We start from the raw sequence: 26,640 nt of genomic DNA on the forward strand, positions 1-26,640 counted from the left end.
AATATGTCACTCTAAATTTATATAAGTTGTGGTGCTCACCCAGAAACAGTTAATAAATTAAAACATTATCACATTGTTAACCATTTTCCTGAGAAAATATGTAGCGCTCATCAAACAGTATCACTCACGACCACCTAGTGCTGACGTCACAGTCGCGTTGTGGTTTTGTTGCAGGTGGCAGTTTCTCTCATCACTGTCCAGTTCCAAACTAGCTGCCACAGTCCAAACGGAAGAACGCTTTTACAATGTGCGCTGGAGCATGATCACAGGGAGGTAAGTATATTGATATTGTTTCATCCACAGAGATTGGTACATACTCGCAATCATTTCACCGTTATAAACCATGAAATAGGTAAATTATAAAAATATTTATTAAATCGAGTGTATTGGGATCCAAGAGTCGTCTCTTGCGTATGTATAGTGCACAAGCCACAGCAGATTTCAGAGTGAATCATCCACTACTGGCCATCAAAATTGATACACCAAGAAGAAATGCAGATGACACTCCGGGATTCATTGCACAAATATATTATACTAGAACTGACATGTGATTACATTTTTACGCATTTTGGGTGCATAGATCCTGAGCAATCAATACCCAGAACAACCACCTCTGGCCGAAATAACGGCCTTGATACGCCTGGGCATTGAGTCAATTAGAGCTTGGATGGCGTGTACAGGCAGAGCTGCCCATGCAGATTCAGCAAGATACCACAGTTCATCAAGACTAGTGACTGACGTATTGTGACGAGCCAGTTGCTCTGCCACTATTGACCAGACGTTTTCAATTGGTGAGAGATCTGGAGAATGTGCTGGGCAGGGCAGCAGTCGAACCTTTTCTGTATCCAGAAAGACCCGGACAGAACCTGCAACATGCGGTCGTGCATTATCCTGCTGAAATGTAGGGTTGCGCAGGGAGAGCCATGGGTCGTAACACATCTGAAATGTAACGTCGACTGTTCAAAGTGCCGTCAATGCGAACAAGAGGTGACCGAGATGTGTAACCAGTGGCACCCCATACCACCACGCTGGCTGAAACGCCAGTATGGCGATGACGAATACACGCTTCCAATGTGCGTTCACCGCGATGTTACCAAACGCGCATACGACCTTCATGATGCTGTAAACAGAACCTGGGTTCTTCCGAAAAAATGACGTTTTGCCGTTCGTGCACCCAGGTTCGTCGTTGAGTACACCATCGCTGGCGCTCCTGTCTGCGATGCAGCGTCAGGGGTAACCGCAGCCATGGTCTCCGAGCTGATAGTCCATGGTGCCTCAAACGTCGTCGAACTGTTCGTGCAGATGGCTGTTGTCTTGCTAACGTCCCCATCTGTTCACTCAGGGATCGAGACGTGGCTTCACGACCCGTTACAGCCAAGCGGATAAGATGCCTGTCATCTCGACTGTTAGTGATACGAGGCCGTTGGGATCCATCACGGCGTTCCGTATTACCCTCTTGAATCCACCAATTCCATATTCTGCTAACAGTCATTGGATCTCGACCAACGGGAGCAGCAATGTCGCGATACGATAAACCGGAATTGCGATAGGCTACAATCCGACCTTTATCAAAGTCGGAAACGTGATGGTACGCATTTCTCCTCCGTACACGAGGCATCACAACAACGTTTCACCAGGCAACGCCGGTCGACTGCTGTTTGTGTATGAGAAATCGGTTGGAAACTTTCCTCGTATAAGCACGTTGTAGGTGTCGCCACCGGCGCCAACCTTGTGTGAATGCTCTGAAAAGCTAATCATTTGCATATCACAGCATCTTCTTCCCGTCGGTTAAATTTCGCGTCTGTGGCACGTCATCTTCGTGGTGTAGCAATTTTAATGGCCAGTAGTGTACATTGAGTCACTCGCTCTTGTGGAGAGGTGAAACAATTTCAGAGGGGTACCTGCGTTAATCCTGGACATAACGTGTGTCTACTGGAAACGAGCTGCAGTGTATTCAGTAGATGCAGTGTAAACAGTCTGGATGGTTCTCTGATCTGGCCTTGTAGCCTTAACCAATATGGCCTTGCTATATTGCCACTGCGATCGTTTGAAAGCAAGAGGAAACTGCAATCTTTATAGTTCCCGAGTACACAGAGCTCTGCTAGTGTAGGACAGGCTAATGTGGAGAGCTACGTTGTACCAAAGACCACAAAAAAGACTTCCTGTTAATCTCGTTTCTCTTTCCCTGTCGTCCTTATACAGTCTGTCTGCAATGCAGATTCTCCAACCATACCTAGATACCCATTAGTGTTTCATGCCAAAACTCTGTTATGAAAAAGTGAGATGTTGTTTCAGCATTCCTCCAAGATGATGTTAAGTCGTATCCTCGGTGACATATGTTCAAGCGAAACTTCTTATAAGATAGTGCAAATTCAAGAAAAAGAATGCTTTGCAGCGGATAACGTCTTATGAAATGAGAACTACTAGAGCAGGCTCAATTAAGTATCAAATTACGGGTACACAACTCGTCTATCTACCAAAAGTAACTAGCACTCACTACAAAAATATATTGGATTCCAAGAGTCGTACCTCGTGTATGCACAGTCCACAGGCAGTGATAGATTACATTGTGGATTATGCATTGTCGCATGGTCACTGAACCAAGCATATAAACATTTAACAAATGGACAAAATACTATAATCGTGAACTATAGTCTTAGCATAGGTGGGTGGATACATGAAAGCATAATGTGAAACTATATCGTGGATGCGGCCAAAGACTATGAAAATGTTTAGTGATTTCACGAAAGAACTCCGGTAAGGCCAGTACGAACACGAACAAATTTGCAAAAGTGAATTATGTGTGCAACTAGCTGGCTGTGAATGTTAAAACTGCATCATGAACGTTAAATATCTTTTTATCTCTCTAGGCTCGGTGATTTCATCGCCAGCTCACGCCGACCACTGTTAGACAGAATGAGTTTGCAGCTGTTGTGGCAGCTGGAAATTCTAACTCGACCTTGGTAACCTGCTCTAAGTCGGATACATCTCAATCCCTCCCTGCCACACTCCTCTCTGTCTCTCTCTCTCTCTCTCTTTCTCTCTACGCGTGTGTGTGTGTGTGTGTGTGTGTGTGTGTGTGTGTGTGTGTGTGTGTGTATGTGACTGTGTTAAGTGAAGTGCATCCTCGACTACACCCTTTGTAGCCAATGTAATTCTTTTCTTCTCTACAATTCTTACATTGTTTGTTCCTGCGCCTGCATGATTGGTCACACTTTCTTCTTTTATTTTGGTGTTGTCTCGCAGTTAAAATAGAAACCATAATTCTTAGAAACCAAAACTTAAATTGTATAGAAAACGGAATGTTTTAAATATTGCCTATTTACTTATTTTTGTAGTTAGTGATGACGTAGTACACTTCTTCCGTTACGTTAACTGAATAAGTGGATTTCAGAACTTGAGAATTTTTCTCTACTGCAATATCTGCCACCAAAAATCCTCTTTGGTCTGTTCATACATTCCATTTTGAGGTTAGGCCTACTGCACTTTGCGTAAATAGATATTAGCAATAACAACATGCATTAAATAGATAACATTACTTTAAAACATTCTTACGCCAAATAGACCAATCAGGAAGAAATTTATATGGTTATATAATTAATCTTTAAAATACCTAAATAACAAATATGCTACTAGTAAACAATAGATATTATGACCATACTGTGCAAGTACCATAGACGCTGTTGGGAAAATCCCGTTACAGACTTCTAGGACTTGTAGAGTTGAGTGGGTGGATAATATTTTAAAATGGTACCCATGACCGGGAACGTGCCCTTTCCGTGCTACAACCATTTGAAAGCATGGTGGTAACGAGACCACTTTTACAAGTAACTGATTAGGACTGACTCAGTAAATCGCTTGTTTTAGAAAAAAAATTCTTCAAATGGCTTTGAGCACTATGGAACTCAACTGCTGTGGTCATCAGTCCCCTAGAACTTAGAACTATTTAAACCTACCTAACCTAAGGACATCACACACATCCATGCCCGAGGCAGGATTCGAACCTGCGACCGTAGCAGTCGCACGGTTCCGGATTGCGCGCCTAGAACCGCGAGACCACCGCGGCCGGCAAACTTGTTTTACATTTCCACTCAGTAACAGCCAGAGAAATGGCTCCTTGACTCGTTTACGGGTTCCCTCCAACTCGATGCAGTGTGGAATCTTCCAGTTTGGGCCTGCGGTGTCCCCTCGAGCACCACAGTCACTTCTGCTCACGGTGAAGATAATCTTCCTCGAAGCCGCTGAGTAGCACGTTTTGATAATGTCGACCAGCAGCTCTTCCACCACTGTGAATTCCACCATTCAGAAGGATCATGTCGGTGTAGTCAACAAACGCTCGTTGATGACATATCTCACACTTTCGAGGTGTAACTGAACTTTTAACAGTCAAAACATTGGATCTGCTTACTGTGACTTAACACGGTAAGGCAAAAGGCATTTGGTTTCACTTCCTGGTATATCTTCTTTTGATGCAGGAGTGGACTATAATTAAAGAGCGATGAGTCCGGTAAAGAAGAAAATATGAATTTCCCAAAAATGGAAATCTTTCGCTTTTACAAAGCATCTGTTGACAAGATGTGGTGCTGTATTCTTCCTAGCCCCTTTTCTTAGAAGCCGATATATTCCAACGTTTTGTCAGTGGTAAAAAATAAAAATAAACCGTTTGGAATGTGTAAATAGTATCTGACCGATATCTCTACAGCTGATGAAATAAACTTCGCTTTTCTCTGTGCAGGGTCACTGCTTTTCATGTACCACTTTAATAGGTGCACTGTTTAATTGGTGTTGCGTTCACTGGTTTGAAGCATGGGTAAGTGTCCCCATAGTACTCAATCGCTGCATGAACCATGGACTTGGCGTTGGTGGGGAGGCTTGCGTGCCTCAGCGATACAGCGTACCGTAGGTGCAACCACAGCGGAGGGGTATCTGTTGAGAGGCCAGACAAACGTGTGGTTCCTGAAGAGGGACAGAAGCCTTTTCAGTAGTTGCAGGGGCAACAGTCTGGATGATTGACTTATCTGGCCTTGTAACACTAACCAAAATGGCCTTGCTGTGCTGGTACTGCGAACGGCTGAAAGCCAGGGGAAACTACAGACGTAATTTTTCCCGAGGGCATACAGCTTTACTGTATGGTTAAATGATGATGGCGTCCTCTTGGGTAAAATATTCCGGAGGTAAAATAGTCCCCCATTCGCATCTCCGGGCGGGGTCTACCCAGGAGGACGTCGTTGTCAGGAGAAGAAAAAACTGGCGTATTACGGATCGGAGCGTGGTATGCCAGATCCCTTAATCGAGCAGGTATTTAGAAAATTTAAAAAGGGAAATGGATAGGTTAAATTTAGATATAGTAGCAATTAGTGAAGTTCGGTGGCAGGAGGAACAAGACTTTTGGTCAGGCGAATACAGGGGTATAAATACAAAATCAAATAGGGGTAATGCAGGAGTCGGTTTAATAATGAATGAAAATATAAGAGTGCGGGTAAGCTACTACAAACAGCATAGTGAACGCCTTATTGTGGCCAAGATAGACACAAAGCCCACGCCTACTACTTTAGTACATGTTTATATGCAAACTAGCTCTGCAGATGACGAAGAAATTGAGAAATGTATGAGGAAATAAAAGAAATTATTCAGATAGCGAAGGAAGACGAAAATTTAATCGTCATGGGTGACTGGAATTCGAGTGTAGGAAAAGGGAGAGAAGGAAACATAGTAGGTGAATATGGATTGGGGCTAAGAAATGAATGAGGAAGCCGTCTGGTAGAATTTTGCACAGAGCACAACTTACTCACAGGTAACACTTGGTTCAAGAATCATAAAAGAAGGTCGTATACATGGAAGACGCATGGAGATACTGACAGGTTTCACACAGATTATATAATGGTAAGACAGAGATTTAGGAACCATATTTTAAATTGTAAGACATTTGCAGGGGCAGATGTGGACTCTGACCACAATCTATTGGTTATGAACTGTATATTATATCTGAAGAAACGGCAAAAAGGTGGGAATTTAAGGAGATGGGACCTGGATAAACTGACGAAACCAGAGGTTGTACAGAATTTCAGGGAGAGCATAAGGGAACAATTGACAAGAATGGGGGAAAGAAATACAGTAGAAGAAGAATGGGTAGCTTTGAGAGAGGAAGTAGTGAAGGCAGCAGAGGATCATGAGGGTAAAAAGACGAGTATTAGTAGAAATCCTTGGGTAACAGAAGAAATATTGAATTTAATTGATGAAAAGAGAAAATATAAAAATGCAGTAAATGAAGCAGGCAAAAAGGAATACAAACGTCTCAAAAATGAGATCGACCACAAGTGCAAAATGGCAGGGATGGCTAGAGGACAAACGTAAGGATGTAGAGGCTTATCATATTAGGGGTAAGATAGATACTGCCTACAGGAAAATTAAGGAGACCTTTGGAGAAAAAAGAACCACTTTCATGAATATCAAGAGCTCAGATGCTAACCCAGTTCTAAGCAAAGAAATAAAAGCAGAAAGGTGGAAGGAATACATAGAGGCTCTATACAAGGGCGATGTACTTGAGGATAATATTATGGAAATGGAAGAGGATGTAGAGAAAAAAATTATCAAAGAACATGCTTTTTGGAACTACTGACGGCCTTGGGAGAGCCAGTCCTGACAAAACTCTACCATCTGGTGAGCAAGATGTATGAGACAGGCGAAATACCCTCTGACTTCAAGAAGAATATAATAATTCCAATCCCAAAGAAAGCAGGTGCTGGCAGATGTGAAAATTACCGATTTATTTGTTTAATAAGTCACGGATGCAAAATACTAAAGCGAATTCTTTACAGACGAATGGAAAAACTGGTAGAAGCCAACCTCTGGGAAGACCAGTCTGGATTCCGTAGAAATGTTGGATCACATGAGGCAATATTGACCGTCCGACTTATCTTAGAAGCTAGATTAAGGAAAGGCAAACCTATGTTTCTAGCATTTATCTACTTAGAGAAAGCTTTTGACAATGTTGACTGGAATACTCTATTCCAAATTCCGAAGGTGGCAAGGGTAAAATACAGGGAGCGAAGGGCTATTTACAATTTGTACAGGTACCATATGGTAGTTATAAGAGTCGAGGGACATGAAAGGGAAGCAGTGATTGGGAAGGGAGTGAGTTAGGGTTGTAGCCTCTCCCCAATGTTATTCAATCTGTATATTGATCAAGCAGTGAGGGCAACAAAAGAAAAATTCGGAGTAGGTATCAAAATCCATGGGGAAGAAATAAAAACTATGAGGTTAGCCGCTGATATTGTAATTCTGTCAGAGACAGCAAAGGACTTGGAAGAGCAGTTGAACGGAATGGATAGTGTCTTGAAAGGAGGATATAAGATGAACATCAACAAAAGCAAAACGAGGATAATGGAATGTCGTCGAATTAACTCGGGTGTTGCTGAGGGAATTAGATTAGGAAAATAAGATCCATAAAGTAGTAAAGGAGTTTTGCTATTTGGGGAGCAAAATAACTGATGATGTTCGCAGTAGAGAAGATGTAAATTGTAGACTGGCAATGGCAAGGAAAGCGTTTCTAAAGAAGAGATATGTGTTAACATCGGGTATACATTTAAGTGTCATGACGTCGTTTCTGAAAGTATTTGTATGGAATGTAGCCATGTATGGAAGTGAAACATGGATGATAACTAGTTTGGACAAGAAGAGAATAGAAGCTTTCGAAATGTGGTGCTACAGAAGAATGCTGAAGATTAGATGGGTTGATCATATAACTAATGAGGAGGTATTGAATAGAATTGGGGAGAGGAGAAGTTTGTGGCACAACTTGACTAAAAGAAGAGATATGTTGGCAGGACATGTGCTGAGGCATCAAGGGATCACCAGTTTAGTATTGGAGGGCAGCGTGGACGGTAAAAATCGTAGAGGGAGACCAAGAGATGAATACACTAAACAGATAAAGAAGGATGTAGGTTGCAGTAGGTACTGGGAGATGAAGAAGCTTGCACCGGATAGAGTAGCATGGAGACGTGCATCAAACCAGTCTCAGGACTGAAGACCACAACAACAGCTAAAATTCTCAGATCCTTGCTTCTGGTAATCAGACCTTGCCAAAAATAGCATCTTATATTTGTCTTAATATTTCAGTTGCATCAAATACTTAAAACTGCTTCATTCGCCGATGCTCATAAGCACATTTATTTGAACCAAATATATTGTACAATAGCCAACAACTACAAAAAATACTGTCACCACAGTACAATGTGCCTGTCGGCTTAGGCTATTTTCCAACTTTAACTAAGACTTTAAAAGTGAAGTTTGGGTAAGTCTAACAGATAACATTTTATCTTGTCCGTATATTTAGTATTTCTATGCTTACAAGTCAAGCATAAATTCCTTACATTTGGTGTTTGGTGTTTGATCACCAGAGTAGCTAAACGGACTCCACTCCTACCAACAGAAGTTTGCGCTATGCTTGCCGAGATCGCAGTATGTGAGAGCCACGTGATATGAGTTGGGGTGATTTGCGATAGCCGTGGTCAGGTCACACATAACGCAAAACTGACAACCTGGATGCAGTGATATTACCGCTAATCTTGTATGGTTTGAAGTTAGTCAATGGCCGCCAATACTTACCTACGACGACTGAAATCTCTTCACACCAAAGTATTATTATGAACACTCACATAAGGCAACATTTAGAGCAACCATCACTCAGCCACATTATCCAGAAGAAATCCATCCAAATGAAAAAGAAAGGCATGGTCCATAACCTCAAAATTTCATTAAGCCAAGAACCCACAAATTCTCATCATAAAGAATAATGATGACCCTCGCACAACACCTAATAGAATGACACATACACTCCTGGAAATTGAAATAAGAACACCGTGAATTCATTGTCCCAGGAAGGGGAAACTTTATTGACACATTCCTGGGGTCAGATACATCACATGATCACACTGACAGAACCACAGGCACATAGACACAGGCAACAGAGCATGCACAATGTCGGCACTAGTACAGTGTATATCCACCTTTCGCAGCAATGCAGGCTGCTATTCTCCCATGGAGACGATCGTAGAGATGCTGGATGTAGTCCTGTGGAACGGCTTGCCATGCCATTTCCACCTGGTGCCTCAATTGGAACAGCGATCGTGGTGGACGTGCAGACCGCGTGAGACGACGCTTCATCCAGTCCCAAACATGCTCAATGGGGGACAGATCCGGAGATCTTGCTGGCCAGGGTAGTTGACTTACACCTTCTAGAGCACGTTGGGTGGCACGGGATACATGCGGACGTGCATTGTCCTGTTGGAACAGCAAGTTCCCTTGCCGGTCTAGGAATGGTAGAACGATGGATTCGATGACGGTTTGGATGTACCGTGCACTACTCAGTGTCCCCTCGACGATCACCAGAGGTGTACGGCCAGTGTAGGAGATCGCTCCCCACACCATGATGCCGGGTGTTGGCCCTGTGTGCCTCGGTCGTATGCAGTCCTGATTGTGGCGCTCACCTGCACGGCGCCAAACACGCATAAGAACATCATTGGCACCAAGGCAGAAGCGACTCTCATAGCTGAAGACGACACGTCTCCATTCGTCCCTCCATTCACGTCTGTCGCGACACCACTGGAGGCGGGCTGCACGATGTTGGGGCGTGAGCGGAAGACGGCCCAACGGTGTGCGGGACCGTAGCCCAGCTTCATGGAGACGGTTGCGAGTGGTCCTCGCCGATACCTCAGGAGCAACAATGTCCCTAATTTGCTGGGAAGTGGCGGTGCGGTCCCCTACGGCACTGCGTAGGATCCTACGGTCTTGGCGTGCATCCGTGCGTCGCTGCGGTCCGGTCCCAGGTCGACGGACACGTGCACCTTCCGCCGACCACTGGCGACAACATCGATGTACTGTGGAAACCTCACGCCCCACGTGTTGAGCAATTCGGCGGTACGTCCACCCGGCCTCCCGCATGCCCACTATACGCCCTCGCTCAAAGTCCGTCAACTGCACATACGGTTCACGTCCACGCTTTCGCGGCATGCTACCAGTGTTAAAGACTGCGATGGAGCTCCGTATGCCACGGCAAACTGGCTGACACTGACGGCGGCGGTGCACAAATGCTGCGCAGCTAGCGCCATTCGACGGCCAACACCGCGGTTCCTGGTGTGTCCGCTGTGCCGTGCGTGTGATCATTGCTTGTACAGCCCTCTCGCAGTGTCCGGAGCAAGTATGGTGGGTCTGACACACCGGTGTCAATGTGTTCTTTTTTCCATTTCCAGGAGTGTATTTACAAATTAAACTCGCAGTAACACTAAGCACAGGTCGTACAGTACACCAAAATTTTCTAGTAATCTATACCACAGAATTCAGACTGGCACAAAGCCCTGCGGAGCTTCTGGTGGAGACTCTTCGTAGTCCTCTATTAAGCTAAGAGATTAGTTTGCAGTTATGACTTCGCTGTTATATCTGAATGTCTCTTTTGGTATATGTTTGGACTCTTCTTGATAGTTAACAACGTCATGAAATAAAGGACAACAGTTTCTTCTGTCCTTTCCTTGGGAGACTTCCCAGTTTGGAATCCATCATTTCTGCTATGCCATCAATCCATCTCGTACTCTGACCCCCTCTCCTCCTCTACTACCTAGCATTAACGAAATTTCCAGATAATCTCATTTTCCCATTACGTGTCCAAGGTAGTGCATCAATGTAGGCCTGTGCTGTGATAGTGCCACGCAAAACAACAATGGGTGCATGCCCCCTTCATGAAAAACACGTGCGCACCATAACGCCACAGCCTCCGAATTTTACTGTAGGCACAACACACGCTGGCAGATGGCGTTCACCGGGCATTGGCTATACCCACACCCTGCCATCGGATTGCCACGTTCGGTACCACTATTAGTGATTCCAAGAACGTTTTTCCACAGTTCAATCGTCCAATTTTTACGCTCGTTACACCAGGAGAGGGCTGGTTGGGCATTTACCGGCGTTATTACACATTACGTACCTCTTCAACTGTCGGCGGTCTCTTTCAGTCAACAGACGAGATCGGCTTGTACGCTTGTGTGCTGCACGTGTCGCTTCACGTTTCCGTTTCACTATCACTTAGGAAACGTCCGCACCCAGTAGCTGAGTGGTCAGCCGGCACGGTAGCTCAGCGTGCTCGGTCAGAGAGCCGATTCGCCTCTGTAATAAAACAAGTGAGTGGAACGATCAACAGACGAACTTGAACGGATGTCATGTGACGTCCGCAACGACCAAATACAACGATCAACGACGAAAAAAAAAAGTGGTCAGCGTGACGGACTGTTAATCCTAAGGGCCCGGTTTCGATTCCCGTCTGGGTCGGAGATTTTCTCCGCTCAGAGACTCTGTGTCGCCGAAGGAGCGTCAAATCGAAAGACTTGCACCAGCCGAGCGGTCTACCTGACGGAAGGCCCTCGTCAAACGCCATTATTTATTATTACTTAGGAAACAGTGGACCTAGGGATGTTTAGGAATCTGGAAATCTCGCGTACAGATGTATGTCACAAGTGACATCCTATCACCTGACCACGTTCGAAGTCCGTGAGATCCGTGGAGCGCCTCATTCTGCTCTCTCACGTTATTTAATGACTGCTGAGTTCGCTGATATGGATTACCTGGCAGTAGGTGGCAGCACAATGCACCTAATATGAAAAACGTATGATTTTGCGGATGTCCGTATACTTTTGATCACATAGTGTATCTGTCCTACGCCGTTCAGCCTCTCTTATGGTCCAGGTTTCACAGCCGTACATCACAAGTGGACAGACCATAGCTCTTACTATACTGATTAAACATTGCCTTTCTGCCAAGTAACAAGCACCTGTTGATTTCGGGGCTGCAATCACTATCAGCAGAAATCTCTCTCAGAGACGAGATAATTGAATGCAGAAACTACCTTCATTTTTTCTCCTCCTGCGTGCCCTGAAGTGATAGGTTTAGTTGCCACAATTTTCGTTTTATTGACTTTGGGCTTTAGACCAGCCTTTGCACTTTCTTCTTTCACCTTCAACGACATGTTCTTCAGTTCTTCACTTAAATATAAATAACCTTAGATTTACAGATGATACCATAGTGATGGTAGCATCACTATGGTATCATCTGCAAATCTAAGGTTATTTATATTTATCTCAGCTATTTTAGTTCCGGTATCGGCTTCAGCTAGTCATAATGTGCTCTGCACACAGATCAAGTAAATATGGTGACAATGAGCAGCCTGGTAGCACTCACTTCTGAATTTTCACCCTATTAATTGCTTCATATATGGCTCTCACCGTGGCGTCATAATTTCAAGTAACATTACAAGTATAACTAGCGTTCGATGACGAAGCAGAAGTAGATAGACTTACTTGCCAACAATAAGTGTAACAATCATAAGGAGTGGTAGCACGTTGTCCGAAAGTATTTGCTATCTGTCATCTAGGTAGACCCCAGTGAAGTGCCCTAACGTTCTATCTTATCAAAGAATTTATGCAAATCGTGACCTTCACGCTTCAGCGAACACTATCACACGCAGTCTTCCCACAGCAAGAGTGTGGTATCAAAACAAACTATGTGGTACCAGATACCTTTCAAGTCTCAAACACCTGGCATCTGCCTACTGAGAAGAAGACCCCGGTTCGAATCCTGGCCTTAGTACAAGTTTTCATTCATCGCTTCGTTCTGCATGTGTACGTCGTGGGCACGACACGATGAAGAGTACATATTTCAGCTGGCGCTTTCGCTGCGATACGACGTGCCCCTGCGCAAAAGAGAGGCAATGTGAACGGCACCTTCCGCAACTACTGGCAAGCCGATGGTCACGGTGGAAATAAGCGCCTGGGAAGTGGAGCTTCTAGTTGATACAGGTGGAGCGATGTATCTCGGCAATATGGATGTGCACGAGCGTCTGGGCTCGACGTCGCTCAAAGTCTCACAGCGGCGAGAGGCTGCACTTAGTAAATGGGTAATACCGGTCAAAGACCAAATCAGCGCAACAGCTATGTACATCAGTCTGTCTAGATCACCAACTTTATTAATCGTAGCATTAACTGAATTTAAAAATATTTTGATGCTGGACACATTCTATTGCCAGTTTCCAGATTTAGAAACAAGTAAGTAAACAGAACAGTTACTTTAAAAATCTACATACGTTATGCCACAACTATGAATAGACGTTTCAATTTGTACTGGGCAGGGCAAACAACTTTACGCTCATGTGTCACTGAAACATTCAGCCCAGGCTTGTTTCTGTCGGGAGCGACAGTTAAGTGTCCTGATATGCAGGGCGGTTGAAACAAAATTTGACACACTGTAAGAAATAGGTGTCACCACCCTAACGTCTCTAAATCAGTGGGTTACACCGATGACAGAACTTACAAAATAAAATGAGGCGAGGCGCATTTTAAAAACTACATGTACTCTCAGCCCAACATGCAGGATGTGCTAAGTAATACATACACTCTTTGACACTGAATATCTCTTTTATTTCAATATAAAGAAAAAAAATTCGTGACATATACGTCAAGATGAAATGGAAGGTAATATACGCGAAAATAATCACCTCCCTACGCAGTTCATTGTCGACAACGTCTTGGAACAGAGAGACATACCAGTTTGATTATTTTTAACGGAACAGTATCAAAGGCTTGTTCAATTTATTCTCTTATATCAGTAATTCTTTGTGGTTTTGACAAACCTCCGAAGATAGAAGACTGAAGGGTTTGGTTAACTGTGGTGATCGGTCTGGACACACTGCAACCCCTCCTCTACGTCCTATCCATCTCTAAGATAATCTGATTCAGAAATTCCAACAAATAAAGAGGAAATTAGGCGCGCCCTATCCTGTTGAAAGTAGTGATCTACACTGTCAAATATGTCGTTTACATGTGGAGTTACCATTGGCAACATTTCTACGCAAGAGTCACCCATGGATGGAGTACGATCCGATTAACCCTCGAAAACAGACCAGACAGCTTTACCTGGTAGATAATTGTGCCTTCCTTTCGTAGTATTTTCGTCAGTCCCAGTAAACGCAGCTATGATGGTTAATTGTTCCGTTAAGTTTAAATATCGCTTCATCCGACCAAAGAATTAGATCGTTGAAATGTTCACTTTCTTCACACATATTGATGAACCACTCAAAAAATTAAACTCCACAACTGAGAACATTATCGTGCGGAGTGTGGAAAACTATCGGATAGAAGGGCTCCCATATCGGAGTCCACAAAATTCTCCGAATATTGGTTTTGGAGATCCTAGCGTCACGAGAGCATTACTTCGCATAAGTTTTTTGTGAATACATGTACCCCTTAATCACTGTAGCAATACTTCAGTTGTTTCTTAATCGTCTCTCTCATCGCTGCATCCCTTCTGCATGTCCTGCTCCGTTCCATCGTCTTCAGACGTATCTCGGATACTTATTGCTGTTAACCATAAAGGTGGGGATGCTCTAAATTCACCTCCCCAACGCAGTCGAGTCTCACTCACATTCAGTGTATTCCAATAACAATCGAGCACTTTCTTCCGTTACTCAAATGATAACGCCATGTTTACTTACAATACTGCTACAAATGGAGGCATTACTAAATTTTTCACAGCATTCTGACTTATTATCTGCAAAAAGTCTACCTACTTTAATTAGAGAGATTCAGGTTCAAGGAGTATATACATTATTTTGGGACACCCTGTCAATTTATATCCGAGTCCACCTTCTGAAGAATTGATGGCCAAATTACCTTCGTTACTTTTGCGGAGAGGGGATTGGGGGGGGGGGGGGGGGGGGGCGATGCACTACTCAAAAAGGAGGCATTAGGAGAGGCATAGTTGAAACAACCAGCTGGCATAGAAAAGCTAATGATTCTTGCTCTTAATGCACTACCCAGAATGTACAAGCAATATATTCCCATTTGCAGTTGCAAGCTCTCGCGCCATTTTTAAAAGTACCTACAACAGCTCAAATCTTTCAAATGGCTCTGAGCACTATGGGACTTAACTGCTGTGGTCATCAGTCCCCTAGAACTTAGTACTACTTAAACCTAACTAACCTAAGGACATCACACACATCCATGCCCGAGGCAGGATTCCAGACTGTAGCGCCTAGAACCGCTCGGCCACTCCTGCCGGCTACAACAGCTCACACACAGGGTAAGACAATGTGCTAAATATTTGGATTGCAGTATCGTGACGGGAAATAGTTGCAGAAACTAGGAGCACTTTTAACTGACTGCAATGAGAAGGTTTCCATTACCGACTCGATAAGTATAGCTAGTTTGAGCCAAAAATTAAATATCTTGGACACTTGCTAAGCAAATCGGCTCTCATGCTACAGCAGTAAACGTCAGCGCCGCGTATCAGGTGTGTCTCCCAACAGTAGTCAGGCCGATATTTGCAGTTTCGCTTTTGCAGCTGGAGTCAGCCCAAACAAATACTGATCATTATTTCTTTTGTGCAACAACCAATGTCTGCAGAAGGCGACAGTATATTTCCAATAACGAACAAAAGAATTATCGCAGCGGAATTTTGCGTGCACATTCGATGGAATAGTCCCAAGTAAATTTCGTGGTATAGTCGCTTAGCCGATGCGAACTGAGGAACGAAACATTATGACAATCTGCTTCATAGCTTGTTTGTCCGTCCCTGAAACAAAATACGTCACTAATTCTCCGTATCAGGAATCCAACAATTTGTTTGTAGGTTTGTGGAGGAATGTGGCGTTAGATGTATAAGCGTAAATAACGGGCAGCTGATTTGCGCACATGGTGATATCGCCTGATAGCGATCCTGATGGCTTACATAAGATTTGCGTAGGGGAATTTTGTAGCCGAGACATCAACGTGAGTTCACTACAATGATCCTCAAACAACTGTAGCACGAGTCTGGCTCCGAGGTATGGACAATTACACTACTAAACGATGACATCAGCGTAAGGGAAAACATCAAGCGTGAAGAGAGGCACGTGTTTTGCAGCTGTCAGTATGTCTTTGCTTTGATTACTACCACAGGTCCCATGCAAGCGCAGGGGAATGTCTCCCATAGCCTAATATTACTTCTATCAGCCCGCGTCCGTGGAGCGCTGCACGTTTCGAGCCACCGTTCACATCGATGACGGCGTTCGTGGAGACGACCATCGATCTAGTACAGTAAAAATGCGATTCACCTGAAGACCCGACACGTTTCCACTGATCGACGGTCAAATCCCGACGGTCCCGTGCCCACTGCAATCGTAACTGATGATGTCGTTTCGTCAACTTGTGAACACGTAGGGATGGTCTGCTGCGGAGCTCCATGTTCAACAATGTACGATGAACGGTGTGCTTCGAAACATTGGTACGTGCATTAGCATCGTGCTCTTTCGGTAGAGGTGCCACAGATCACCATATATCCTGCTTTACTGAGCTGACAAGCCTCCAAAGTCCACAGTCTGTGAAGATTCGTGGACGCGCATCCCTTTAACGCCTACTGGTAGTTCCACTGTCGTTCTACCTATTTCCGTAGATTCTCACGACAGTAGCACACGGATGTTCGACCGGCATCGTCACTTTCTACATACTCGGGTACAGACTCTGCGTAATAATAATAATCTGCCCTTTGTGAAATTCGCTTATCTCAATGGATTTTCCCAGTTGCAGCACACTTAGTCCCCGTTCGTCACTGCTACGCTTACATGCCATTGTTAACGCGTCACGTGCCCGCAACGCCACCAGGAGGCAGCCAACGTTGCGGTGGGTAGTGATCATAATACTTTGGTTTGTCATTGTATATTAACAAGGAGCGTAAAACATGAGCGATAGCCATTACTGCAGCAGCTACAGCAACGTCCTCTCTCGCTATTGCTATGCAGCAAAGCTGATCACTTCCTGCTTGAATTATGATTGTTCCTCTTATTTTACTGTCCCAATCAATACATACTGATAAAACATATATTCAAGTAGGCTAATTTGGGACCGCTCTATCAGATGGTACGTAAAATTACGCTCTGAAATTCATTTTGTTTGTAACGGGGAACAAACTGACCCTTCCCGTTTACTCAAGGTGATAGCTGAAAGATGACCAGTATTCCTTTGGACTGACTCCATCCACACATATCTAAAACGAAGTTTAAAACATTTGCTGAAACACTAGAGAAAATGCGGCTGTCCGCTCATAGGAGAGAGACCCTGTATGAGCTGCCAGTATCTACGGATGTGAAGTAACTGACTTTGTTCCTGGGTGACGCTACCCCCTAGGGCATATTTGCCTCAAAGTAGTACAAATTGCCTCAGTGTTCATTCATTGACGAACACTGTCAAGATAGTATGGCCAGCAGATTGTTAAAGAGTTCTCGAGGAAATGAGACTGTGTCGGAAATCTGCTCCAGGCTAAGTGATGTTTACACCGAAAACAAACGCACGCTCACGACAGACATGTAGCAATACAGCACTTCTGTGGTACTGAGTCAAAAAAATACCGATGCAACAGACCAACCAACTGCGTACATCTCCAAGACATTATTAATGGCGTAGTTAACTTATTCCCATATGGAGAAGGAGCCACTGTCCATTTTTTTCAAGACGAAGAACTATCATGTTTAGTTGTACCGCACGGAAATTACACTTGATTAAGCCCATAGACAGCTGATTCAGTTGTTCGGCCCTCAGTCCAAATTCCCAGTGCAGTGGTGGGTACTACCTCAGAGTAACTACAATTACTATATTTTAGATACATTCATTCTTCTTTATCTGAAATACCTACTGAAATATTCATTATCGCAATATCTATAGTTTCAGAGAACTTCAAGTGTGTCTTTTCATTCCACTTCTTCGCGCATTGATTTCTCTTGACTAGTCTCTTAAATTACATCCTACTCTTCGTTAGTAAATTGTGATCTGAGCCTATATCATCTACTTGGGCATGACTTACGATCCGGTATCTGATATCGGAATCTCTACCTATTTATGATATAATGTAACTACACTCCTGGAGATTGAAATAAGAACACCGTGAATTCATTGTCCCAGGAAGGGGAAACTTTATTGACACATTCCTGGGGTCAGATACATCACATGATCACACTGACAGAACCACAGGCACATAGACACAGGCAACAGAGCATGCACAATGTCGGCACTAGTACAGTGTATATCCACCTTTCGTAACAATGCAGGATGCTATTCTCCCATGGAGACGATCGTAGAGATGCTGGATGTAGTCCTGTGGAACGGCTTGCCATGCCATTTCCACCTGGTGCCTCAATTGGAACAGCGATCGTGGTGGACGTGCAGACCGCGTGAGACGACGCTTCATCCAGTCCCAAACATGCTCAATTGGGGACAGATCCGGAGATCTTGCTGGCCAGGGTAGTTGACTTACACCTTCTAGAGCACGTTGGGTGGCACGGGATACATGCGGACGTGCATTGTCCTGTTGGAACAGCAAGTTCCCTTGCCGGTCTAGGAATGGTAGAACGATGGGTTCGATGAGTGTTTGGATGTACCGTGCACTATTCAGTGTCCCCTCGACAATCACCAGAGGTGTACGGCCAGTGTAGGAGATCGCTCCCCAGACCATAATGCCGGGTGTTGGCCCTGTGTGCCTCGGTCGTATGCAGTCCTGATTGTGGCGCTCACCTGCACGGCGCCAAACACGCATACGACCATCATTGGCACCAAGGCAGAAGTGACTCTCATCGCTGAAGACGACACGTCTCCATTCGTCCCTCCATTCACGCCTGTCGCGACACTACTGGAGGTGGACTGCACGATGTTGGGGCGTGAGCGGAAGACGGCCTAACGGTGTGCGGGACCGTAGCCCAGCTTCATGGAGACGGTTGCGAATGGTCCTCGCCGATACCCCAGGAGCAACAGTGTCCGGAAGTGGCGGTGCGGTCCCCTACGGCACTGCATAGGATCCTACGGTCTTGGCGTGCATCCGTGCGTCGCTGCTGTCCGGTCCCAGGTCGACGGGCACGTGCACCTTCCGCCGACCACTGGCGACAATATCGATGTACTGTGGAGACCTCATGCCGCACGTGTTGAGCAATTCGGCGGTACGTCCAGCCGGCCTCCCGCATGCCCACTATACGCCCTCGCTCAAAGTCCGTCAACTGCACATACGGTTCACGTCCACCCTTTCGCGGCATGCTACCAGTGTTAAAGACTGCGATGGAGCTTCGTATGCCACGGCAAACTGGCTGACACTGACGGCGGCGGTGCACAAATGCTGCGCAGCTAGCGCCGTTCGACGGCCAGCACCGCGGTTCCTGGCTTGTCCGCTGTGCCGTGCGTGTGATCATTGCTTGTACAGCCCTCTCGCAGTGTCCGGAGCAAGTATGGTGGGTCTGACACACCGGTGTCAATGTGTTCTTTTTTCCATTTCCAGGAGTGTATATCTTACCGATTCTTCCTGCCTTTTTCGGGTATACATTACATGTATTCGCTGTTACAAATATGGTCAACCATGAACTGTAGAATGGAATGATGGCAACGAAAACTTGGGCCGCACCGTGACTCAAACCCGGATCTATCTCTTTTGGCGAGGTGTCGCCTTACTGTCTTTCTTTTTCTTCACGGCTCACGGGCAGACGCCAACTTCCATGTGTCGTTAACCATCGGCCCTGTCAATATTCGTACATCCATTGTGTATATTCCCGTAAAGGTGAGACTTTTACTTGAAAGTCGCTCTCCTGATGTTTGCGGATAAATACGATATTGCAACGCCTGTGTTCTTTTGGACATGCATTTATCTGCCGACATCTGGCAAACGACTTTCAAGTAAAACGTCTGACCTGTATGAGAATATACATAGTGGATGTTAAGAGTTGGATGTTAAGAGTACTGACAGTAGACGCATGGTTGACGACGGATGTAAGTTTTTGTTTTGGCAGAGAGTCGTGCACCTATAGCCAGATGGTGAGGGGACCGCTCGTGATATAAGGGGATATAGGGTACGAGTCGCGATTCGGCACAAATTTTCATTGTCATCATTCCATTCCACAGTTGATGGTTGTCCATATTCGCAATTGCGAATACTTTTAATATACTCCATAATGGTTGTAGTCGCCACTGTGGCTGTTGCTTAGGACATGCATGCACGTCCAAAGGAACGTTGTATCGTAATTCAGAAAAACACAAGAGCTGCAATATCGTATTTTCCCAGTATACGTCCTCCTCTTGTGATTCTTGAACAGGGTATTCGCTACAGTCGACAATAACTTACTCTCTGCCCTACCTTCTTATTCATAACGAATCCTGTTTCCGTTATACCATTTTCTGCTGCTGTTGGTTGTTGCCTATACTCGCCTGACCACAAATCGTCGTCTTCTTTCGATTTCAATTCACCGACCACCATTATATCTAGACTGAGACTTTGCATTTTCCCTTTCAGATTTTCTAGCTTCCCTATCACGTTCGAGCTTGTGACATTCCACGCTCTGACTCATGGAACGTTATCCTGTCGTTGGTTATTCACTCTTTTTCTCATGGTAACCTCCCTCCCGGAGATCCGAATGGGGGACTAGTCTGGAATCTTTCGCCACTGCGTTCTTTATTCTCATGCAGGTAATCATTGCTGATTCTTCCATCATTTGAGGGACAGTCCCATCCCAAGGAAAAGAGAGTGCCCCGCACCTCTGTTCGTTCCTGCGCTCTCTTTTACAAGGCCTATGGAAGAACGAAGGTTACTTCTTGTGCCGGAAGCCTTCGGCAGCCACTGCTTTTGATTTTTATTCAAAATTTAAGCAGTGCCGATGTTCTAACCCGGGACTCAGACGTTATCATGAGTAGTCAAAGACGTTACTTCTAGACCACGTGTACACAAATTATCCTCCGTCAACTTGAGAATATCCAAGCCGAGGGGCTTCCAGCTCCATTCCAAACGGCTGCATCAGCCTATGTGCTTTACCCAGCACCAAGTCTGACTTACCTGGCAAGGCCATATCATGGCAACTTGCTAGCCACACATCGCTGCATTTACATTTAATATACTTGCAGAATATGGATTTTTCATTCCATTCAACAGGTGCTCTAATTATTCTTCAGTTTTAGCGAAGGTAACAATGGCATAAACGAATCTCAGTGACATAACTTCACTCTGAAATTTAATCCCATGCATTGTTTCTACGATGTATAGAGTGAAAAGTAGAAGTGATAGACTGCATTTCTGTCTTACAACCCTTTTAATCCGTGAAATTCTTATTGTTCTATCATTATTACTGTCGCCTTCGGGCTCTTGTACGTATTATATGTTATCAGTCTTGCACTATTGTCTGCGGGTTTCGAACATCTTGAACGACACTGCATTACTGAATTCTTTTGCAAAATCCACGAATCCTATTAATCTGTGTTGGTTTTTGTTGAGTCTTGCTTCCATTTTCAAGGACAAAGTTAGAACTGATTCTCCGGTGCCTTTACTTTTCCCAAAGCCAAACTAAAGGTCAACTAACAGAGCTTCAAGTTTTTGTCCAGACTGCAGTGTCAAATTCTTCATCTTATCAGATACTTGGATTCATGAGCTGTTACGTTCATTGTGGCATAGTTCTCGTACTTATAGACACTCACTATCTGTGGGATGCGTGGATTATACTTTTCGAATGTCTAATGCTCGATAACCTGTCTCGTATATTTTATGCACCAACTCGAACGATCCGACGATTTCCATTTGTGCGAATGAGTTTAGAATTCCAAAATACTGTGAGACGTTAGTTCGTATACTGTGACCTCCAGATCAAATGCCATTTCTTCTTGTATCACTTTATCAGAGAGTTCTTCCCTCTCTAGAGGCCCGAAGTGTACTCTCTCCTCATATCCACTCTCTCTCTCTTCGGCGCTAAATTTTGAATCCCTCTTGCACTCCTGATGTCGTCATCCTTGCTTTTAATGTCGCCGAAGGTTGATTTGCCTTTCGATATGATGAATCTGTTCTTGTGATGACCATTCTTTTTTCGGTTTCTTTACATTTTTCTTCAAAAACGCTTCGTCTTAACTTCGCACTATTTCCTATGTACTTCATTCGTAGGTCTCATGCACAGTGCATTCCTTTCTTCCCTTGAACTTTTTTTGTTGCATTCCAGGACGCAATTCTTTTGTTTCCAAGGATTGCTGGGGGCTACCTTCGTTCTATTTATATTTGTCTCCCCAGTTTCTGTCAGTCTTTTTAAGGTATAGCCACTGCTTTTCACCTGAACAGCTTATTGTGGTATTCACTATCGCAATATCTACAGCATCAAAGATCTCAAGACATACGTCGTCTTTAATCAATAATTCATTATCCGACTTCATTCCACTTTGGTATTTTCAGACGATTCTCTTAAATTTCAGCTTTCTCTTCCACATTATTAAATTATTGTCTGAGACCGCATTTGCTCCTCGGTACGCCTTACAATACAGCATCTGATTTCTGAATCTCTGTGTCATCATGATGTAACGCCACTGGTAATGTGTGCAGTCCTTTTACATGTATACCTCTTCCTGTTGTGATTTTTGAACAGCGTTCTCGTTATTGCTAGTTGAAAATTATTACAAAACTCAGTTAGTGGCGGTAGTCTCACTGGCAGCACCGAATCCATATTTTCCAAAACAATCTTTGCTCCTTCCCACTATAGCAGTCCAACCCCATGATTATTAAATTTTCATCTCCCTTTATGTACTGAATTCACGTCAAGTCCCTTTATCTGTCTGTCCAACCCCTTCTTGTGACATAGGCGTGTGTATTTGAGCTGTTATCGAAGGTGCTGCTTTGCTGTTGATTTTTAAGATAATTATACTTCACGTCAGTATTCACAGAAACTCACTCTGTGTCCGACCTTCCTATTAATGATGAACACAGCTCCCGTTATGCCATATTCTGCTACTGTTTATATCGCCCTGTATTCGACTGACTAGAAATTATTATTTTAAAAAAGATGATAATTTAATAAGATAACCAAATTAATATTTTTAATGAGATAACTAAACAGAAAAAGTCAACAGCCTTAGGCCAGAACTAGTGCAATAGATTTAAAGATGCGCCACTGTGTAACAAACGACTAACACACTGTCATCATCGCGAATATCGCTGTAAATAAGCAACAGTCGATGCTCAGCCACACGCTGTAAAGCCGCCATATTGTATTAAGTGTATACTGTTTACATGTATGTAGAAACGTTTGTGCTGTGAATTGCTTGCAAATCAGTGTCAGACAAGCAGTGCAGCTGTGTGTGTTAAACTACAACTCCGCACAGTCTACCAACAATGCAAATAAATCTTACTGACTCCAAAATCGTAAACGAACAACTGACATCTAAAAAGTGTACCACATTTTTTTCACACCATGACAATAGGTACAATACTATCTGCATTTAATCAGTGGTGAGTAATTTATAGCATAGCTTACTTTCAGACATACAACTCTATTCCAAACTTCGCTTGAAAATATAGAAGATGAAGATTCCAGTAGGCTCAAGTGGCACAGCTGATGTTAGTGCGTATATTAACCGTTTCACCGAAGATGAGATTCTCTCCAATGCTAATATGCTTAGGAATAAAAAGATGAAAGTTCGGTAGGTTCTCTGACAGGGTTTCTTCAAAACGAATGTTCACGGTAGAAAGTGGTGAAGTATTTACTTGTTCAGAAGTTTACTGTGAACGCCATACGAACAGAGAGTGATATATTTACCAACTAGTTGATTGTTGGAGACACAGCATCGATGATACACGTAGTCTGCGGAAACCAGTTCATAGATATTGGCTGCTGAGGAATCGTGTGTATGATTGGAATTAACACCCTCAGCGCCGGTTTTCGCCTGAAAACGATGTACTGAAGCACCGAAAATGGTAGCCACATAACAAATAACAGCATAAGGGTGGCTGTAGGTGTTCCATAAATGAACGGCCGAAGTCTCTCAAGGCTCAAATCAGAGGGCTGGACCACAAAAAGTGAATAATTCCGTTTCTCTTTGTTCAACGGTGTTCCTTGCTATCAGTATTTGAGAATTCATCCAATCGCAGAATCTTTGTGTTAAATGGTACGATACGTTTCTTCTCAAAATTCGTAAATTCCAATAACAGATTCATTGTAAATGCTTCCTCCAGTTTCTCCAACACAGTCTGACAGTTGGTCAACCTCTGGAATTTTATACCTTTTTTATTTCAACTAATGGTTCAGCAGTTTCAGCAAACCGTTTAACGAATTATCTGTGTCAATTACAGAGTACTGAAAATGATGATGTTACTTCGGCGTCTATGGTGACAAGAAATCTTGTATTGCAGAGATATACTGCGGACTCATCATCAAATCCTCTTGGTTAATTATATGACCCAGATTATTAACCTCTGTTGAAACAAAGTACCGCATGTCCCCTGACAGATTTGAACATGCTGAAAGTAGCCTCTTAAACATCCTCCAGTTGTACGTGTTCCTCCAGATCTTCAGAAAGTACGGTTATGTTTATAAGATAAACCATAAACTGTTTCCGTTTCAGTCAATCTGAGTACTCCATACTATAGCCTCTGGAAAGTGGCTGGCACGTACTTAAGACAGAAAGCCATCCATTTATACTGATAGTGGTCCCACGGAATAGTAAACTTGGTGTTTGGCTGGTCTTTCAGAATTAAATCCAACTATTAATAACCACTCTTTAAATCCATTATGAAAAAATATTTACACTGACTTAAGTTATCTAAAGTCTTCCCTATGTTTGGTACTAGACAGGCATTTGTAGTTGTTCTTGCATTCAGATGTCGCTAATCGCAACAAAACGTTTACTACTCTGAAACCTTCCCGTCTCCTCTCCATATCTCTTTTGTTACGCAACCTTCCTTGTACAATAACTTAAGAAACTTTCCAATAGGATTTCTATCTCTTGCTTAATAATAACAAATGAAATTTTCCCTTTCCAATTAATTCTCTTTCCTAATCTTCGCATACAAATTTAAATGCTGCTTCTTGAAAGTGATTTTCTGATTATTTCGACGAAACATAGAATGTGTTGTCGTCGTGGCCCTCAGTCGTTACGTGCAATAACCCAAAATTTTCCTTACCTTTTTTCACTGTTACTGGATCGCCATCTCACTGCTACATCGAACTGCGACATGAATAACACTACTCGGTTTTACTATACTCTATTAGCTGCTGGTGGGCTGTCATAATAAGTGGCTGTATTTATTACCAAAACTGACGTTATTCTTTAATTAATTTGACTGAACTTACGTAATTCATAGTAAAACTTTTTCTTGACAACAATAAAATTATGCAAAGTTTTACGTTTTCGGTTTTTGGGATGCATTATAATCAGTAATGCAATGTTGCTGGCAAAAATTAATTATATTCTGAATGAAATGATTTTACAAACGTTCAAATGGCTGCAAAGTTTTACGTTGACGGTTTTTGGGATGGATTATAATCAGTAATGCAATGTTGCTGGCAAACATTAATTATATTCTGAATGAAATGATTTTACAAACGTTCAAATGGGACTTACTTTTACAATAATCTTACAACTAGCAGTGCGCAAACATACCTTCAGTAGTCCTGAGTTTTTGAAAAAAATAATTCAATAATATTAGTTCCCTTGATGATAGTAGTTAGCTGATGTCTCTGTACATCCGTTTATAATCTCCTGTAAATCATAGCTGGTGGCTGGCAGGCACACCGCTCTTCTCAACCTCTCGCTTCAGCCTTGCTACAGACTCGCTTCACTTCGAGCTTGCTACTGAATTCCTACGAACGCTAAAGTGCGGTCTCTCCCACCAACAATGCTTTCTGGTGCAGACAATCCCTGCAACCATTACAAAATGTATCAATGCGCGGTCTTTCCCGCTCTTTTCTTAAAATGTATCCACACGCGGTCTCTCCCGCCCTCTTTAAAGTTATACCAATGTGCGGTCTCTTCCGCCAACAATACTTTGGTGCAGAAATTCCCTGCTACCACAATTATTTCCAACATGACAAATATTAATAACTCCTACTTAATCCTATTAATAAAATATAAACATCTGTCATAAATTGTGGTTTGACAAAAGACAATAGAAATATACAAGTCTTACATAACCCTCCACTGCCGTTCCTCAAGATTTTCCTTCGTCGTTAAGTCATTTGGACTTAATGTAAGAAGAAAATTTGATTATAGAAATATGTGTAGTAATAAGTAAGTTAATGATAGTATATTTCTTTCAACAAAGCACATATATATACTGTCATAAGAATTTGTTTTCCAAAGTCTAACCAAGAGAAGATTCAAAAGAATATACACTTAAAAATATACAAATAGTATCAGTCAGTAAGTTAGAAGTTTATGTCAGGCAGTAAAAGTTATTTACATCTCTAATAGAAATGGATGGCAAAGAATTAGAAGCTAGTTTTATATTTCATTATAAATTTGTTTCTATGGTAAAATTGGCATCTATTAGTACCATATTCAAGGAAGGAAAAATAAGGAATTTGATAGCATGGTCAAAGCTCTGGCAACTGTCTGTGAATGCACTCAAAAGTCCGTTTCTTTCCCTCACATAGCACAATACCAGGTTTCGCCATATTATTCTGTCGTCTCTTTGATCCATAGTTTTAGTGTAACCAAACACTAAGTTAACTGTCGAATTGTCTGATTTGCCGCAACTATCAGGTACGAGTTCCAACTCCAGTTGTTCATTGTTAGTGATGGTGTGTATGTTGGTATTCGAAAACCTCATAGAAAACATTGTAGATTGAAGTAA

The 26,640-nt window shown here is 43.3% G+C and overlaps 1 protein-coding gene across 1 annotated transcript in view; it reads left to right on the top strand.

The window, feature by feature from the left end:
- The window catches only part of LOC126355974 (uncharacterized), a 626,068-nt gene that overhangs the window by 112,519 nt on the left and 486,909 nt on the right, over nt 1–26,640 (top strand). The window contains exon 5 of the mRNA XM_050006583.1: nt 175–273. Within this exon, the coding sequence (XP_049862540.1) occupies nt 175–273 (99 nt within the window). The remainder of the gene's footprint in view (nt 1–174; nt 274–26,640) is intronic.

This window comes from Schistocerca gregaria, chromosome 3, assembly GCF_023897955.1.
Source record: "Schistocerca gregaria isolate iqSchGreg1 chromosome 3, iqSchGreg1.2, whole genome shotgun sequence".
Classification (NCBI taxonomy): domain Eukaryota; kingdom Metazoa; phylum Arthropoda; class Insecta; order Orthoptera; family Acrididae; genus Schistocerca; species Schistocerca gregaria.